Here is a 20,083-nt window from a genome sequence, read left to right on the forward strand (position 1 = left end):
GCCGTAAATGCGTTCTCACCTTGTTCTCATAGGCTGTAGGCAGGGATGTTCCGCCTGTTAAAGAGCATGGAAAAAATGTTCTCTAGGAACCCCCTAGACCATATCATACTGCACTTGAAACAGAGAAGCAGGATTGTACAATCCTTTAAAGAAAAGAGATGCTTCTGCCAGTGTACAAAGGTGATCTCCAAGAGACTGGTTGTCGTTCGTAAGAGGCTTCACTTAAAATACGCTGTGCTCCCTGTGCAGGAGTGTGTGGGTGGCCGTGACATTTCAAAGGAAGGTCGTGGGCCTTTTATTTTGTCTCGCTCTTTTCATCCACGTGCATTGCACCGTCGAGTGGCACGCTCTTTTCCGACACACGTCCGTTTTGGTGCTGTCTTCCCAGAGTTCAACATGTTCCACATGATCGCCGTGGGGCTGAGCAGCTCCATCCTGGGCTGCCTCCTTACACTGCTCGTCTACACCTACTGCCAGCGCTACCAGCAGCAGTCCCACGATGCCACCGTCATCCACCCTGTCGCTCCCGCCCCCCTCAACACCAGCATCACCAACCACATCAACAAACTGGACAAGTACGACTCGGTGGAAGCCATCAAGGTAAGGGAGCGGCAGACAGAGGCGCAAGGAAGCGGCCTAGGGGGTTGGCCAAGCTCAGGGGTGGTGGCTTAGGTGAAAGCCTGGGGAGCAAGGGAACCGGTGTCCTTCGTGACGAGCTGCCATCTTAGCTTTGCTTCGCCTGCGAAGAAGATGGCGCCTTCTGTGGGAAAGTGGATTAAAAATAGGACTTGGAAATGACAGCAGATGAAATTCTGGAAGATACTGGGTCATTAGCCAATGTCCAGCTCTGCCTCCACCGTGCTTTCCAAGTCCAAAGAGGGCTCTTGCCGAAGGGAAGAGCTCCAGGCTGAGGACCCGTACACACGGGACAGCGGTAACGAGAACCAGGGTGGGGTCATCCGATATCCAGGTTCATGGCAGGAATCACCAGGGTGGCATCCTGAGAAAAATTGTTACATTATTAGAAAAACTATCTTCAAATGAGTTTTACACATAATGAAGCTTCTTCAGCTTCGCACACTGTGTGACTTGTGTGAGACGAAGTTTTCTGCTAAATTTTCTCAATGGATGATGAATTCAGTGTTCGCCCAGAAACAGAGTCGATGGCCAGTCTCCTCCTTCTGAGGAAGAAGGAGTGGAAAGGGCATCAGCTCTGGACCGGGCAGACCTGAGTCCAGGAGCCACCAGCTGGGTAAACATGAAGCCCCTCACTGACACTCACTGAGCCTCTGTTTTCTCTTCATAAATCGGAGATCATGAGAAGCAGATGAAATAGTTACACTAAGTGCCTTGACTAGTGCCTGGCAAAGTCAGTGTGGCTTTTGTCTGAGGCATTGTGCGTCAGGGTGTAGAATACAGGTTAGTTAATTCTTTGAACCTCAGTCTCTTCATCTTTAAAATGGGTATAGCAATATGACTGTCAGATCTCTGTTGTGAGGCTTAAAGGGGATAAAATGCAGGAGTTGGGGGGTGTAGCCGGAAGGACATTTGGGCTCTTGTAGACTTCGCCCACCCACGTGAATGAAGGAAGTTCCCATTTTGATATTCCTCTTAAATTGGTGGTACTCCTAAGCCTTCTCAGGAGTATTTTTCTGCTCTCTCTACTATGATGGTTTCCTTTGAAATTCGATTTCCTTCCCACTTGGGAATATGGAACGTCTTCAGCCCTTACGACTTCACGTGCTTGGAAAGTCTATGTGCTGGGGGCCACAGCGTCCTCTCATTTCCCTCCTACCATAAGGTCCCTTCCCCAACACTGGGACAGCGACAGGGCCAACCCCAGGCCTTGCTGACACTGGGATCCAGAGCCCAGCAGCACCTGATGCTAATCCTGTGCTTGGACCAGGGAATGAAGGAGGACACCACTAACATGTCCCCACACCCTCTCAGCACTGAGCTCCCGGAGTATGAGGAGCAACACAAGCTCCTTTTATGAGGAAGAACCTTTCAAACAAGCCTTCAGAATCCAAGAGTGGGGCTCCTCGAGATGTGATGCCAACCTATGAACTTGTGTGTTACTTTAAGTGTCTCAAGATAATTGAGCTGGTCTTCGATCTCACGTGAGATCCAGGAACCACCCAGATACTAAGAAATTCCACTACTCTGAGGGCAGAGAGCTCTGAGGGCACTCATGGCTGCCTCGTCTCTAATGATCCTTCTGGAACTTTCTTCCGATACCTTGCTCAGACCAGTCCTGGAGAGCTGGCCTCTGCCAACCAACCTACAACGCTCTGTCAGTCCTTTATTTAATAGTCACCCTCAACCTGGCGGAGCTTGCATTTTGAAAGTGTAGGTTGCTTTAATGACTTCATAAGGAAGGGCATCCGTTTCGGAAGTGGCTACAGTAGCCTGTGTTGGGGGCCATAGCTGGGCCCCCCAATAACATGCATATTATGGCCTGATGAATGGGAGCACCCCAGCTCCCCCTTTGGGGAAGGGGAAACCCCAGGCTTGATTTGGCTGGAGGCACAGTCTCCCTGCACTCGCTCAAAGGAAGTCAGGCCGCAGGGATTATGACTTAACCTTCACAGCAAGCCCGGGGAAGCGGTCCTCCATCCCTGGCCAGCAGTGAGCAGGACACAGGCACCTGTTGCTTCTAAGGTGGCTATAAGGCTCAACTCTTAAGTGGTTATTTTTTTTTATTATTTTCTTAATTAATTAATTAATTAATGGGTGCATGAGCCGGGGGGAGGGGAGAGGGTGAGAATCTCGGGCAGACTCCCCACTAGTCCAGCTCACAACCCTGAGCTCATGACCTGCGCCAAAATCAAAAGTCGATCACTAACGCGACCCAGCCACCCAAATGGCCCTCTAAGTGTTTGTTTTAAAAGGGGTCCCAGGACAGCTATGCTTAACATCCTGAGGAACCTCCGTCCTGTTTTCCAGAGTGGCTGCACCAGCCGGCATTCCCACCGATCGTGTAAGAGGGTTCCCCTTTCTCCTCGTCCTCGCCAGCACTTCTTGTCTCCTGTCTTGTTGATTTTGGCCGTGCTGACTGGTGGCGGGAGGGGAGGTGGGTGGGGGATGGGTAACGGGGGGATGGGCAGTGAGGAGAGCATGTGATGTGATGAGCCCTGGGCGTTACAGGCATCAGATGAATCACCGAACACTACATCTGAAACTAATAATGTACTGTATGTTGGCTAACTGAATATAAATTAAAAAAAAAATGCCCCAGGAAAAGCAAAACAGGCACTTACAGTGAAACCACTAAGCAGGGTCCTTAGGTACAAGTGCAGACTCTGCTAGGTCTAAGCCCCCTGTCCGGCTGCAGAGCCCCCAGGTGGCGGCTTGGAGGGGGGCTGCTTCCTCATCACATGCTCACCTGCTGGCATCTGGAGAAAATGGAGAGAAATCAGGGCATTTGAAATTTCATGCATTTACTTAAATAAGCTCCATTGAAATCTCTTATTAATGTACCTGTCTGCGATCATCAGAAAGCTGCTTAAATCGTACTGTCCCAGAACATTCAGAGTGTGTGTTGGTTCGAAATCACGGGAGTTTTAGGTTTGTTGAAGGTTTCTATTTGTCAAAACTTGCCAACCTCATTCTGGTCATGAGGCGGGTCGTCGGGAAGTCAAATGAGGTGAGGAAGCAAGTAAGTGGGAAATCACGTCTCGAACATCGGAGCCTCAGAAGGGAGCTCAAATTCAATGTAATCATCCCCTTGTTACGTTCTCCTTCTACTGCTTGTAGAATGTTCTTAAATTTCTCTCTCTCTCTTTTTTATTATTTTACTTTTTACAGGCATTTAACAAAAACAACTTGATCCTAGAGGAAAGAAACAAGTACTTCAACCCGCATCTCACCGGGAAGACCTATTCTAATGCCTACTTTACAGATCTCAATAACTACGATGAGTACTGATAGCTGTTCTATTTTTGGCTTCTCGTAATCCCCCGTTCCTCAAGGCCTGTGCTCCATGACTGCCCATGTTTCCAAGACTTCAGAGATGAAGTTTGGATACATTTCAAGTGCATTTCAAGCCACGAGTGTCCCATTGCTGCCAAAAGCAGACATCCCGAAAAGCAACAAAAATCTAGATATGATGTCGTGAAAATCTGGTCTAAATGCTTGATCATTGTCGAATGAGCCATGGCGTGAAGTTTTGTTTATAGTTTTTTTTTTTATTGCCATTTGGTCCATTTTTCTAACGAGTCTGTTGTTTTCTTGCGCTTTTTAATTAATGTACCACCCACATAGGAAGGAGTCTTTAGAAATAGGAATGTCTTCCTGTTCTTGAGCATAAATCTTCATGATGTGTTTATTCAAGAAAGTAGACACTTTCGACGAGAGTCCCCCTCCCGCCACAAAGAGTGTTAGGTCCGTGGTATTTGGTAAAATGAGGGCTAGGAATGTGGCTGTACAGTTACTCGCCACAGATCTCCCATCTTCCCAACCTGGATAATTCTGTGAAAACCTCGGAAGCAACTTGTGTGTTTGGACTTGGAATGGTTCTCACCTGGGCAAGGGCAGGGATTCACCCTGGCTTGTGTCTGCGGAGCTGATGATGGCATGAGGTGTGACACACTCATCCCTCCCTTAGTCTTGATGCAAGTTCCGGTGTCACCCCTGGTGGAGCTGAGCGTAAAGACCAGAGGCTCATCCATGATGAAGGGTCCAGCTCTCCGCATGACACTTGCGGGGCGAGCCGTCATAGTCTCGCTTCTGGACTTCCTGGCATTCCCGGGAGCTGCCTGTCGTGCAGTGGGCCCGGAAGCCCACCTGTCCGGTCCTGGGGAGCCACGCGTAGAACCACCACTCGCTCACCGTTTGGAGAGTCTCCTCATCCTCTCCGTCCCTGCAAGGAAAGATCATGAACATCCATGACACCAATGAGGGAAGGTATTAAAAAATACTTTGAAATAGAATTGAAACCAGCTTTTTTTTTTTTTTAATTTTCCATGTTATAGAAAGGATCAAAAGAACTGACCTTTAAGGAGAAGCAACTTTGTATTTTCTGTGTGCTGAGAGAACTAGTGTGTGGCCATCAGCCCCCTCCCAGCGCATTGCTGATGAGTGAAGCCGGCTTTGTGCAGCCCATTGATGTTCATATTGACGTACGTCCCAAGTACACAGCTGTCATTTGCCGCCTCTGGGTCAGGTGAGGAGGACACATTTCGTTCTGGTGCCTTGTGTTTCTATCTCTGTCAGTGCTGCCCTCTCCTCCGCCCCCTCCCACTTCTCCCTGCACCGAGGCAATTGCATTTCAAGATGTACCTTGAGAAAGCAGGAGAGTAAGGTTTTCAGTGATCCCTGCGGTTCTGAGCATTGATCACCGCTAAGCATTTCAGAGTGTTATAATACTACTCATAGAGGTCCCTGGAAAGGCCAAAAAAAAAAAGGCAGGAGAAATTACTCATAAACAACTGATACAGTTGGTTCAATAATTTCCAAAAGACTGGAACTGTTCCTCTGACACCCCCACACCCGCGGACGCGGTGATGACGACCGACGTGGACAGTCCATCAGGTTCTTACTGCACAGTGAACCTTCAGATCCATGGACACCACAGCATGGACAGTGAGGTGCACAGGCTTCTTAGCACCCAAGCTTTTATCCTATCGAGTTTAAAGACACAATTTCGGAGGGTGTTGGGGAAAATCCCACATTTAGACATGAGTATTGTTGTATTGAAAATATTCTCCTACAGCCAGATTTTCACAAGCTATTCTACTAAAATTGCAATTTAAACGATGGGGGTCGCTGGGAGGTTGGAGAGAGGACACCGGAGTGGTGTTCTGGATCTTTCCAACAGGCGTCCATGTTGTTTGTCTTGTGAGGCTTCTCCGCTGTGTGGGGACCGCTCTGCTTGGACACGGAGAGCTGAAGTCCATGCTGAGGAGGTGAAATTCCGCCAGATGGTTTCCCCGTTGTTCTTCAGCTAGATTTGCCCCGGATGCTCCAACTTGGGCGTCACTTTCCTTTAAGAAACATGTCCTCACCGCGAAGCACATTGTAGCTGCTTTGAATCCCTCCCTCCAGTGTTTTCTAAGCTTAAACGTTCATTTTCTCTCCCCTGGGAAACGGAATACTAATATTTTGAGAAAACATCGCTGGACCTGCCTGGAAATGCTTTCTAAGTCCACGCTGGGCTCCAGTGTGGCTCCTGCAGTGACCGGGGCGGCGCCCTCTCTCCACGCCCAGTTTTCGTGTTGCGGATTATACGTCCTGGGACTTGTCACCGCAAAAAAAATAAAAAAAATGCTCTCGTTTTCGTCCTCTGAAACTCTACTGAAAGGAAGATGACTCTGGCTTCGCGCTCTCTCTCTCCCTCTCATTCTCATTTCACAGAATTTCAGTTGGCTAAGAATAATTTTAACTATATTCTAACTATTTTAAGCAGCTTTGGAGTAGCTTCAGCTTTTCCGTCTTCCCGTGGCCGCTGCTCACAGCTGCGCGCCTCCCCGCCGTCCCCCGGTTGGTGCCTGAGCCCCAGGCCGGCTGTCACAGGGGAGCCCCCCACGCGCACCCGGGTGTCCTCCCTGAAGTCGCCCTCCCGGAGGCTGCCACCTTTGCCTTCCCCGTGGGTCACATTGTAAGTTTCTGAATGACTGTTTCATTTTCTGTCTTTATCTTTCTTTTCCTTCCTTCCTTCCCCTTCTGTTTTCCTTACTTCTTTCCTTCCTCCCTCCCTTCCTCCCTTCCTCTTTCTTTCCTTCCTTCCTTCCTTTCCTTTCCCTCCTCTTCCTCCTTCCTTCCTAGTACAAGCAGCACAGGGATTACTGTTTTTAAGCCGCACCCCACTTTGAACCCAACATCCAATGGCACTGACCACAGTTTAATCTCTAGGATTATTTCTGGGTAGGGCTGAAGTTTGCCTGTTTTCATTGGGAAAGTGGCTTTCGTCTCACATTAAAGTCTTTGGAAGTGATTCCTAGGGTCGGGGCTGTTCAGGGTCCTTTCTCTGGCCGGAGGGGTTCCCGCGCTGAATGCGCAGCCTGTGGAGGCCCCGTCCTACGGAGGGAGACCACAGCACAGCTTTCCCCAGGACCGCTGCGGACCAGCGGCTGGCATGAACATGGGATCATCACCCCTGAGCGATGGGACAGCGACTTGGGAGCCGCTCTGCCCCACGGAAGCCCCTCCGCCAGCAGACTCCGCGCTTCTGCACTCGGTTGCCAGGCTCGCTGGAGGCCCATGTCCGTGATGCTTCGGGGCGGTCTCTGCGCCCCACTCCCGCGGGGACGTCCAGCAAGCCCACTCAGCTGTGTCCTGACCGCCAGTAGCGCTTCCCTGTGTGCGCACCGGGGCGGGCGGGGTACCTCAGGGCCTGCGGAGGAATGGACGGTGGGGGACATGCGTCCCTGCCCCGGAGTAGCCCCTGTCCCTGGGAAGGGGTCACCCCCGTGCTCGGGGTGGACCAGGGTCTGGTCCCACGCACTCACGGAGTGATGCCAGAGGGCAGAGAAGCAAAAGTGAGAAAAGGTGAAAATGGGGACCCAGTGGCTCCCGAGCTGAGTGTGAGGGCCGGTCCCAGGTGGGGAGCCCGGATGCGCGCACAGTTCTGTGGGTCTGACGCTGGTACTCCTCCAGAACCGACTGTCCTGAGGGCGGGAGTTTCAGCCGAGGATGGCCTTATTCCTTATTTCTCTGCACAGGGGTGAGAGTCGTGGGACTCAAAGTCCAGGACGGTGAAGGTTTCCACTGGAGGCTTTGGCAGAATCCATGGGTCAGACCGCCTTCCGAGTTAGGGGCACAGTCTCGGCGGGGGAGTCCCGTGTCCCCAGGATACACCAGGGTCTACTGGAAGTTCGGAGTAGATTTTATGTTAAACATCTATCAAGTCTGCACTCAGCTAATCATTTTTGCATAAACACTGCCGTAATGCACACTGAAGGTGTAGTCGTGGTAGCGTCTGAGTTCACAAATATCCTGCTGCTTCTTTATGACACTTTCCTTGCTTTCAGGATAAATCATGGACTTGACTCCTACAGTGTTAAAACACCTTTAGCAGGTCTTTTACTCTCCATTGGGGTTTTCTGGTTTCTGGCATTTAATGGGCGCTCTCCATTGAATTCAGCATTTTCATCTCAAAAGCTGGCTTGGGGGCCCCCACCCAGGGACAACAGGTACCCATGGGGGGGTACAGTGAATGGCTTCTGCCTCAAAGCAGCCATTCTCCACAGAGCTGGACTGTCCCTAAGCATAAACCTCCAATAATCAGTGTTCCTGAAGGTGAGAATTACAATGAGAACCGTAACTCCTACGCAAACTCTGAGGTGCTTTTAAGATGAGGCAAAGAGGAGTTCTCGATTGTGTTGGCATGCCCAACACAGTCACCCCTTCTCCTGTCTCCATTATGTCCTGGCCATTCTTGTCACCTGGTGAGAAAGGAGGACACAGCATTGTAGGCTTGATGACCTACGATAATCTTAGTTATCAGAAAACAAAGCCATGTTGAGCACTTTGCTTCTCTGGACAATGGGTGTGATACGGGAGATCGTAAAGTAGCAGTCACTTTGACCAGAGGAATGCGCAAAAAGGAATGCCGGGGGCACCTGGGTGGCTCACTTGGTAAGCAACTGCCTTTGGCTCAGGTCAGGATCCTGGAGTCCCGGGATCAAGTCCCACATCAGGCTGCCTGCTCAGCAGGGAGTCTGCTTCTCCCTCTGACCTCTCCCCTCTCCTGTTCTCTCTGTCTTATTCTCTCTCTCTCTCAATAAATAAAATTTTCAAAAAAAAAAAAAAGGAATGAGAATTACTGCTCAGTGCATTACAATGGAAGATCAAAGATTTGGAATTTATTTCTGCTGTTCTCTCCAGTTGAGGTCATGAATAATAAGTGAGAGATGCTTTGTAACTCTACAAACACTGACTCAAGGTATTCCTATTTTCTGTTTTGATAACCTGATAAAATACTGGGAAATAAATTGCCAGAATCCTTGCTTTTCCTTTTGGAAATTGAAAAGTAGTGAACAAAATGCAATGTTGGACTATTGGCAGGGATTTCTCGAATGTCTATTCTGTACCCCCTTTTTAATGGACTTATATTAAAGATGTGTTCTATGTATTTTGGGGACCTGATGGATCAAGATTTTTTTTTGTCTATCATACATCACATTATCAAAAATTTGGTACATGTTACAAAAGCATCAGGAATGGATATTGTTTTCTCTTGAAAATGTAGCTTACACTGCACAGGGACTTAAAACATCATCAAAACCAACTTCAGAGCCTGATACCAAGCGTATAGTTCCTGATGTACACTGCCTCGCAGTATTTGCAAAAGGTCATATTTGTTCTGCAATCCGGAGCAATCAAGCTTCTTACCCTTGACCAGAGTCAGGATCAATTTTTGCTCAAACAGGTTTTGCTGTATTGACATGATGAGGGTAACTAGCCAAGGATATTTTAAATCCTGAAAGGAACAAGGTAGAGAGAGGAGACCACACTGCAGCATTTCTTAAGCCAACATTTTGGACAGGTAATGCCATCCATTCCATCTCTTCCCATTTAGGAAGAAATCCGAGGCCAGTGGTGGTAACATGACCCTTTTCTTTTTCAGCTTCGTGGCAGCTTAATGCCACACAGTCCAAATGTGAGGTGAATGGTAGTACAAACAGTGGTTCAGACAGGTTCACGTGCTCGACAAACACGAGCTGGGAGGGAAATCGGGATTCTGGAAAATCCCCAAATGTCCTCCTCTCCTGTCACTGAGAAGAAAGCATTGTTAGCCATCCTCCGTAAGCACAGATGGTTTAATTTGCCATAAAAAGTTGCCAGTGCCTTGTTTGAGATGGTGATTTATCATCTCTGGACATTACTGGTTCTAGTTCAAAGCAGAGGGTTGATTGGCTCACCTGGAAGAAAATCATTCTTTTATATCTCTTTGATCTCAGGAATGGAAAATGACCTAAGGAGCACATCCTAGATGTGAAGTCTGCCCCCATTAGCAGGGCAGGTGGCACCAGAACAAGGGCAGAGGTGTGTTCCATCACTTCAATTACACATCTTTCACAAAACACCTTGGACCAATGATAGGGTTGCCGATGAGCTGCCAATGGACGTCAGAAGCTTTGTTACTGTCCCTCTTCAGGCAGGTCCACAGTCAGAGGAAAATCAGGCTCGTGACAGCTGGCACAGATACACTGAGTGGAATGAGAACCACCTAAAACTTTGTGTGCTTTTTTTTTTTTTTTTTAAGTCAATGTCAACATTGCTTACAAGTACACAAAGTTGTCAACCTTAATTTGGTGTAGGAAAGTTAATGGTGTTTTCTTGACTAAAAGTGTTTTTTCTTATACTGTGACTGTTGGCCAACATCGAACTTGAACTTCTGCCATTTGAAGGAAAGCACAGTTTGAGCCTTCAATCCCAGCACCTCCATCTACCACTGACGCTCTGTGTCATCTGCAAAGAAAATGCACAAACGTGGTTTATTGTAGCATTCTTCAAAAGTGGGTAACAAAGCTTGTGTGTTATGCCCCTTGATATGACTTATGAAGATGTTATGAAATTAAATGCCTCGTTCTATGTTAGTTTGCTTTTGCTGCTTTGTGATGCAAAATAAACTTACTTGGAATTGTTTCATTTTTCCACTGAACCTTCTCCAAAGCCAACTTCAGCCCTTGGGAAACTTGCAGAAAGTTCTCGACCTTAAAATTAATTTTTAAAAGACAATATGTATTAATAATCAGAATGGGACTTTTTAGATGAGGCAACATGGCCTTTCTCTTCCTTTGAACGAGGAACTGGAGTTTCAGTTGCCCTGTTGGAAATCTCTTAAAGTGTCAGAACTTTCTTCATAAGGCTGTTGGGTGCACTTTTTCCCCCTGTCCTTACATTCGGTTTTCAAGGTTTCGTTTGCACAAAAACCTTGTTGTTAGAAATGTGTAATATAAATTTCCAGTAGTCTTCACTTTTATGTGTTCTGTTCATCAGTTCGTTGGTCTTAAATCCTCACTCGAGAGCTGTCCAGGTCTATATCCAAGAATGTTGTTTAATGACAACTGACAGATACTTTGCTTTCAAAAATCAGTTTGTGATACCACTTGTGACACCCCAGGCAGGGAGCTCATGTGCTACTCCATTGGATCAGTTATGGAAATTTTGAGAAGAGGCTTGGCTGGTGGGGGGGCGGGGTTACCCGCCAATCAGCAGAAACCAACCCACACCTACTGTAGGTCCCAACTTTCCAGAAAGCAAACATATTTATAAGATAAAATGATCTGTTATTAAGAAGGGGAAATGTCGTGCTCACTCACTGCTCTTGTGAATTTCCAGTTTCTGTAATCCAATTTTAACAATTTTTTAAACAAGAAATTCGTGAAGAATGATCATGAGTGCCACTAAGAGTGCAGTCTTCCCTCCATCGCACCCCCTCCACACCGTCTCTATCTGCCAACGTTTTTCAGACAAAAGAAGAGAATCCTGACTATGTACAGTATAAATTGTATTATATTTTTTGTACTTATGTTTTATGTAAATAGTTTGTCTCATTCAATTGTATGTGAGCATTGAAATAAATCCTACCATTTAGGAAAAAATTTAGTGGGATTGTTCTTTGCCTCAGTGTCCCTCTGCCTCCAGAGGTGTTAAGGCGTGACAGCTCCTTGAAGAGGGTTTCATCAGATTGAGACTGGACAGCCCTCTGGGCAACCCCCCCCATCCAACGCCTGTTTGCTCTTCTGACCCCAAGACCTCTTCTGTGGTGGCCAAGATCGGCCCCACTAACTTCATGATGGTTTTGCAATGCAGCTGAGAAGTGTTAGAAATGTTCCTATGGGCAACAGGAGATACATGACCAGGAAAGCCAACCAGGGTTTTAATTTGCCAGGAGCTGGTATCAGGTACTGTTGATGATTCCTTCCTTAAGTTCTACTCGTCTTCTCTCCAGCGCACCATATTCCATTATTTCTTGCCTAAAAGAAGGTTTTTCTCGAATTAACTGCTGACTATCAGCATGAACACAGAAGATGCCTGACCCAGGAAAACCCTCTCTTGAGTGGGAGTCACATTTCATACGGCAGAGTCCATCATGCCCTGGCCTCTTTCTCTTTTTCTCAGCTGTTCAATATGTAGCTGACCAATGTGGGGGTTAGAGGAGCTGACACCTGCTGTTGAAAAATCCCCATATAACTTTTGACGCCCCCCCCCCAGAAAAAAACAAAACAAAACTCTATTAAGTGCTTACTGTTGACCAAAGCCTTACCAATCACAGAAACAGTTGACTAATACTTCTATTTTTTATGCAGTATGTGTTGTATATCTTTTCTTATAATAAAGTAAGCTAGAGAAAAGCAAATGTTATTAAGAAGATCACAAGGAAGAGAAGATTTACAGTCCTATACTAATAAAAAATAAAAATTCACACATAAAAGTACTGCACAACTTAAACCTGTTGAAACTTGAACCTGTTGTTCAAGGACCAACGCTGTGTGTGTGTATGTATGTGTGTGTATTCCCATATTATATATAAAAATGTGTGTAATTTCATGAGTATATAAAATTTTAAATTGGCTAAAATGCTGAAAGAGCCCATATAATATGGAGGCCAAAATTAATATAATAAAGTAAAAATTTATAGTGAAGCATGTTAATGATGATTAAACTCTTCTTAACCCCAAGAAGTGAAATATTAATCTTTAATTTTTAAAAATCTGTATTTTGCCCAGATCACACAGGCTTACTACACAGTTTGAAGCCCTCTCTCCTATTAGAAGGTTAGAAGGTTGGATATCCTTTAGTGCTGAAAGTGTCCCAGAAGAATAATTTCTTTAAGCTTCTTGGGAAAAGCTCTTCTCTCCCTGCTGAACACAGGTTATTAGCTAAGATTCCACATGATCTGAGAGTTGTTTTGTTTTGTTTTGTTTTTAAATATCACCAAGATCCCATCCTTGACCAATTCAGTTTGAGTTCTGAGTATCTCTAGTTTATGAAATATTAGAATTTGAAAGGACTCCAAGAAGAACCTACATTTGGCTGTCCACTTAGAAAGCGTGTGACAGTGTTGTACCACAATTTTCTTTCTTGTGATTGTTTCTCAGAATCTTTGTATTTACAAAGATCTGATTCTGCTCCTAAGATATTCTCACACAATGTGTATGTAACCAACTCCTCTTTTTAGAGTCTACTTCATCCTTTAAAAAATAAAATGGAAATACCACTTAAAGTACTTTTTCAGACCTATTTGAAATATATAATGTAAATTTCCATAGTGTCTCCTGGCACCCGCTTGTGAAGGGAGCAGAAATGACTGAGCGTCTGACTGCACGAATGTAGCTATTTGATGTAAAAGGAAATTGTCTTTAAAATGGTATCTGAAATAGTATTATTTTTCTGGCATTGCACTTGGTTTATCTTTAAAGGAGATCTGATTTGGTTTATACAACAAAACAGAAAATGATGATGACAGGCTATTCTCTCATTAATCAGCTTGGCATACATTTTCCTTGAAAGAGTCTGAAGCTCTCACCCCTGTAATCCCAGTCAGAGCCAGGGCTTAAGCAAGATGGCATTTGATAAATGTGTGTGTGTTCTTGGTGATTCCAGGCACTTAAGCCTAGCTACCAAAAGTGGAACAGAAGAAATAAAGTCCGAGAGGAACTGTTGTAAAAGTATTCCTCATACAGTACACAGAATTGTAAGTGTTCATCTCTAGTTTGAAAACCTTCTGCTAATATTTTGAAAATGAGACTCACTGGAGAGCACAGAGAAAACTTTGTTGTATTATGACTTTCCGACGGTCACGGGTGTGGGCTTGATTTCAGACGACCAAAGAGAGTTAACTGCACATTCCAATGGTGGGTTCAGAAGCTGTCCTTCCTCAGAAAGTCAGGAGGATGGTAACATTCCAGCCAAAAGCCCAACCACAGTTTTCCGCTCCAATTTCTTCCTTTCCTCCTCAGATTGGCTATCATTCCTGGTTTCTTACAAGGTCTTAGTGCCCTCCAGGGTCAGGCACTCCCTGGTGGCCACATACCCTCCTTCCCTCAGAAAAGGAGGGTGGTGGCCATATGAAGGCACCAGGAAAATCCTGTCATTGGGCAGCAGGTGGCCAAACAGCCCTTCAGAGAGTGGATGCAATGCAACGCCACAGATCACAGGGCCCTCTTCACCTAATGCCGCCAAACACCATTCTCCTTTGTGACTTTCTCCATATTTTTATCCTCCTTTCTCTGTTTCCTTCCCTGCTGGAAGTGCCAAGAATCTGTTTTGTTAAAAGAGTGGAATTTTTTTGTACTAAGTTAAGTTTGAGAGATAGTGGTGAAGTCCTCTAAATTTATAGAGAGGGAAGGGCCCTTGAAGACCCCGGGAGGTATGGCACAGAGTCAGGTTCAAACCCGGCTCAGCACACCCCCACTGAGAATGCTCTTCTCTTCAGCCTCAGGGTCTGCAGGCTTCCCTTCACCTGGAGGAAAAGCAGAGATCTTCAAACCCTCGCTGGGAGAATCAGTCATCATTAATCACTTTAATGTCTATGAGCTCCTTAGAAAACATTTCATGATAATGCATTTATCCAACTTCCTCTGCTCAAATACTGTCCTGGTTCTGTACTTAGGAGGTTTTCCAACTCTTATTCTAGAATCTAGAGATAACCTAAAAATAAACAAGACAAAACAAGGCATTTGCATGTTCACACAGAGTTGGGAATCCCACAACATCCCACTATGGTACCCAAAGATGGGGATGAAATGACAGGTGGTGTGGTTCATGCTGAGATCCGTTCCCTCAAGTGCTCTGAGTCTGCTGTGGAGAGAGAAGTTGAAGGGAGTAAATGCATGAGATTGAGTAAATACGTGAGATGAAGGGAATAAATGCGTGGCACCTACACCGTCCCAAAGAGATCATCATCATCTTGTGTTAAAAAATCATCTGATGGCCCCACATTTGGTTAGAAAATGGAGAAGACAGGAAAGGCACTTATAGGCTTCACTTCCCATCTTGCTTCTCCCCAACTCAGCTTTGTAGATCTTCAACTCTCCTCCAAGAAGAAAGCAATGTTTCTGATTCTTCTCTTTCCTAAGACCAGAATACATTATGAGATCCAGGTTTGGTGGGCCTTTCTCAGAAGAAAAGAGGGTGTCCTTTCACAAATCTTGGCAGCTATAGTTCAACAACATAATTAATTGAAACCAGTACCATCTCTCTCTCTCTCTCTCTCTTTTTAAGTAGAGCCCAATGTGAGGCTTGGACTCATGACCCTATGATCAAGAGTGCTGAGATCCAGGGGTTCCTGGGTGGCTCAGTGGGTTAAAGCCTCTGCCTTTGGCTCAGGTCATGATCTCAGGGTCCTGGGATCAAGCCCCACACTGGGCTCTCTGCTCAGCAGGGAGTCTGCTTCCCCCCACCCCGCCTGCCTCTCTGCCTACTTGTGATCTCTCTCTCTCTCTGTCAAATGGATGAATAAAATCTTAAAAAAAAAAAAAAAAAAAGAGTGCTGAGATCCAGATATGAGCTGAGATCAAGGTTCAGACACAACAAACTGAGCCACCAAGGCATCCTACGTTCAATCTCTTCTAAATTTGAATTAATGCAAATGCAAACTGGTATTTTAAGCCATTTAATCCCATAAGCCCAGGGAAAATGTTCATTCTGCTTGAAGAAAGACAGCCTATTTTTAGCAAGAGTTAGCCTGTTGATGGAGAACAATCCCATTACAACTGAACATTACTGTGCTGAGTAACTAATAAGATTTGTGTAAAAGTTCCACAATTTAGGGTTGTCATTCTCCTCTTCCTGTAAGCTGTGCTGTTGCTCATACCTGAAACTAATTAAAGCATAATTCTTTGGAATAGTTCATTAAATCTGGCACTCATAAGGATTGAAAAATGACAATAAATTACAAATACTTTGCTAGAACAACTGGTATACTCAGGAAAGAAGTGGCCTGGATAAGTGTGAGAATTAGCAAAAGTAGATGTAAAGATTAGGCAGGTTTCCTTTATTCTTCGGCAAGGGAGGCAGGTGGGAAACAAACAAAGGACTGAAACTAGCTAAGGATTATTCATCTCATTCAGTGCATGCAGACTTGTAGCTATTCTGTTTTTCATTCTGAAAAAATGCAATACCTGATTCTGAGTCCCTTTCAAAAGAACAATAAATTGTTTTGTTTCTCTAATTTATGTTGAAGGTACAAAGAACTTGCTCAGTTATCAAACCAAACATGGAAATGAGAGATGAGATCGTACCTGTATTTCCAAATAAAGAATTCTACATCATTCTATTAATTTTTCAAGGGTGTTAAAGTGTTATTATACCTCTTTAAAAAAATTATTTTAGAGAGAGAGCATACAAGTGAAGAGAGGGACATAGGGGAGGAATAGAGAGAACCCCAAGCCGACTCCTGACTGAGTGAGGAGCCCAATGCAGGTCCTAATCTTACAACTCAGAAATCATGACTTGAGCTGAGATCAAGAGTCAGAAGCTTAACTGAACCACCCAGGAGCCCCAGTTACTAGATCTTAATGATAAAAATAAGTGAGGTTGAGATTATTTAGGTCTGTTTTCCTCAAAATACACAGAGGACTGAAAACAAGATAAAGTAGTACCCAGTCCAGGGTGGCATGATGCATTTCTGTAGGGTCTGTAGTTGTTTTGCTCCTAAAGGAGGTTATTGTGTTTGAAGACTTTTAGCACAAATCTCCTGAATCATAAAGATTATATAAACTCTGCTGATTTTCATGCTTATTAAAAAAATCAGAATTCAGAAATTATATAATACTGGGCATTTAGCACTAATTGATTAGATAAGTCCAAAGAACCAGACCCATATTTCAGAATTTAAATATCTGTCATTTTGATTTCCACCTTGGTAATTGAGTCAAACTATGGAAAACACAATTCATTATTTTTATCTAACATTTCAAATACCATCAACTTCTGGTAGAAAATTGCTAAAGAAATTTAGTCTGTCAGTTCCAGAAAGATGTGAAAATAGATGTTTTATTATTTATATAATTATTTATTATTTATTTAAATAAATATATATATAAATATTTATATTTATATAATTATTTATACACCTTCTACTTTTTTTTTTCTATTAAGGATTATGTTCTTTAGAATTTAAGAAGGCTTGCTGTTTGTCTCCCTTCAAGTTTTGGCTGGATAGGAGAGAAGGACACTGAAGCAGGATGGTGCTGATCCTGGTAGGTAGTTAGTGGAAGGGATGCACCAGGATATCTGAGCTGCATAGGGAAGGAGCTAGCAATAGGCAGAAGCTGATTGGAATAAAAGAAACATTAGATGAATGCCCAGAACTGAAGTTCCCATATAGCACTCTATTCCACTCCTCAGGATTTCCCAGTAACTATTTGAGGATTATCTATGCCTTAAACCTCACAGTCCTTCCCACTCTTTACCTTCATTCTTGCTGTCCTCCTCTCTGGCTTCCTTCCTTGCCCTGCCTCCTCACCCCAGCATTCCCCATGTTGAAATCAACAAATGTGTTTTTAGTAGGTTACTTCAGTCAGGGAGCTATGTTATGGTCGTCAAATCTGGGATGAAAGTGAGGTGGCATCATCTCCTCCAGAAGGTTCTTCTGACTGTCAGGGTCATGAGATACAGTCTAAATTAGACTTGGTCCTCTCTGAGTTGCCCCCTCTCAGAAACCTTCCAGGCAGACCAACATCCTTCTGTCTTTACTTGATGTATTCTCCTGGTCTGCCCTAAGCTGGGACCATCACGAAGGGCATGGTGCTGATGCTTTTTTCAGTAAGTTTAGAACCAGAAACACAACCTGGGAAGACAGGAGGAGCAGGCCTGACTGAAGATTCAACTATACCCCTTAGAACTTGTGCGACCTGTGTCCAAGTGCTGTCACGTCAGGCATTATGGGCAACAGTTCCTTCTAGAACAGTCCAGCATGCTATATGTGCAGTCCTAGGTCTTCTCTAGCTTTGCTAACACAATGTAGAATCCATTATGGATTCCAGACATGGACAATGCCCTGAGGGATTGTATTCCATCGTCCTCATCCCACACGTTTCAAAAAGGTGTCTGAGGGAGAAGCAGTGTCTGACTGGATGGCCATTTGCTGGAGCAGAAAGTTAACAGTGAGAGGTCACTGGGGTCGGTGTGAAAGGTGGTGTCATTACACTCTCTGTGGAGCTGGGACAGGGGACAGGTTTCAGGTGGTCCAACCTGCTGAGGGCACAAAGGTATTTAGGCCAGAAGGGACTGAGGGGAAGAACAGAAAGGCTCCCTGAAACCTGGTAGGTCATAATCCAGGGAACCAACAGGCTATCGCAGAATAGCCATTTGGCTGTTAATGCTCCTGGAATGCGTCCTGTAAGCTGGGTGCCAGGCTGCAGCACTCTCCATCAGCCTCCCGGTAGAAGTTCAGCCTCCCAGTAGAAGCTGGGGGCTTCAGCCTCCCTGAGCTTGGCATATGACAGCACCTGGGAATGTTTGTCTGTGTTTGGAGATGGGAAGAGGACTAGGACTGTTTTGAGAAAAGAATAATGTAGAAAAAAGTCAAATACTCAGAGTGAGAACACGCCCATCATGTCCATGTCTGGCTTTGCAGCTGAGTGGTTTTTTGACCTGAATGAAGCTGGGGGAATTGGAAATCCAGCTCTTGCCAGCAAAGTGTTGGGAGCAGTAGGAATGAGGACACACGTGCAAATCTCAGTTTGATGTGAAAATAGGACTTTGTGTCTGTTTCTGCTCACTAAGCTGTTATGGACTGAATACTTTCTACCCCTTCTTTGCCCCCCACTGCCCAAATCCATTTATTAAAGCCCTGACCTCCAGTGAGGCTGTATTAGGAGAAGGATTCTGGAAGGAAATAATTGATGAGGTCATAAGTGTATGGCTCTGACCCCGTAGAATTAGTGTTCTTATTAGAAGAGATGCCAAAGAGCTCTTCTGCTCTCTCTCTCTCTGCACATTCACTGAGGAGACCATGAGAGGACACAGCGGGAAGGAGGCCAGGCACCAGGAAGAGAGTCCTGACCAAAACCTTGATCTTGGACTTCTGGCCTCCAGACTGTCAGAAAATGGATGTCTGTCGCTGAAGTCACCCATCTATGGTATTACTTTATGGCAGCCCCAGCAAGATAATTGGCCACAGTGGAAAATGCTGGAAAGCTCCATGCTTGAGGTGTGTCAAGCAAGGAGTAGCAAACCGAGTCCATACAAAGATGCACATTTCTTAACTCAGGAGTAACATTGATGAAACAAAGAAGGATCTATGCTATTCTCAGCCCTCAGAGGTTCACAGTGCAGCCAGAGAGGGGCTCCACGCATTAAATATAGCACAACATGGCTGACGTCATACCACCAGGGAAGCTCAGTTCAGGAGTGATGAGCCACCCGATGCCTATGGTAATTTCCTAAATAGTTTGTTCTTTTACATGAGTTCAGGTCTTTGAAATATTTCTCGTTCCAATAGTTCAGATTATTTTTTTTTACATTCTTTTTTTTTTTTAAAGATTTTATTTATTTACTTGACAGAGAGAGATCACAGTAGACAGAGAGGCAGGCAGAGAGAGAGGGGGGGGGAAGCAGGCTCCCTGCTGAGCAGAGAGCCCGAAGCGGTACTCGATCCCAGGACCCTGAGATCATGACCTGAGCCGAAGGCAGCGGCTTAATCTACTGAGCCACCCAGGCACCCAATAGTTCAGATTATTGAGAGCACGTGTTCTGAAGTATTTTTTCCCAAAAGTTTATTTTCGCTTTTGTTTCCTTTGCCTTTAGAGACATATCTTGAAAGAGGTTGCTGTGGCTGATATCGAAGAGGTTACTGCCTATGTTCTCCTCTAGGATTCTGATGGATTCCTGTCTCATGTTGAGAGGATGTGGAGAAAAGGGAACCCTCTTACACTGTTGGTGGGAATGCAAGTTGGTGCAGCCACTTTGGAGAACAGTGTAGAGATGCCTCAAGAAATTAAAAATAGAGCTTCCCTATGACCCTGCAATTGCACTCCTGGGTATTTACCCCAAAGACACAGATGTCGTGAAAAGAAGGGCCATCTGTACCCCAATGTTTATAGCAGCAATGGCCATGGTCACCAAACTGTGGAAAGAACCAAGATGTCCTTCAACGGACGAATGGATAAGGAAGATGTGGTCCATA

General features: G+C 45.2%; 1 protein-coding gene across 4 annotated transcripts in view; it reads left to right on the forward strand.

Annotated features, from left to right (window-relative positions):
• The window catches only part of SEMA5A (semaphorin 5A), a 468,307-nt gene extending 462,013 nt beyond the window's left edge, over nt 1–6,294 (forward strand). For all 4 annotated transcript variants that reach the window (XM_044233900.1, XM_044233929.1, XM_044233920.1 and 1 more), the window contains 2 exons: nt 389–600; nt 3,808–6,294. In XM_044233900.1, coding sequence (XP_044089835.1) covers nt 389–600; nt 3,808–3,927 — 332 coding nt within the window. In that variant the 3' untranslated portion in view covers nt 3,928–6,294. The remainder of the gene's footprint in view (nt 1–388; nt 601–3,807) is intronic.
• The last annotated feature ends 13,789 nt before the right edge of the window (nt 6,295–20,083 follow it).

The sequence above is a fragment of the Neovison vison genome, chromosome 1, assembly GCF_020171115.1.
Source record: "Neovison vison isolate M4711 chromosome 1, ASM_NN_V1, whole genome shotgun sequence".
Lineage (NCBI taxonomy): Eukaryota > Metazoa > Chordata > Mammalia > Carnivora > Mustelidae > Neogale > Neogale vison.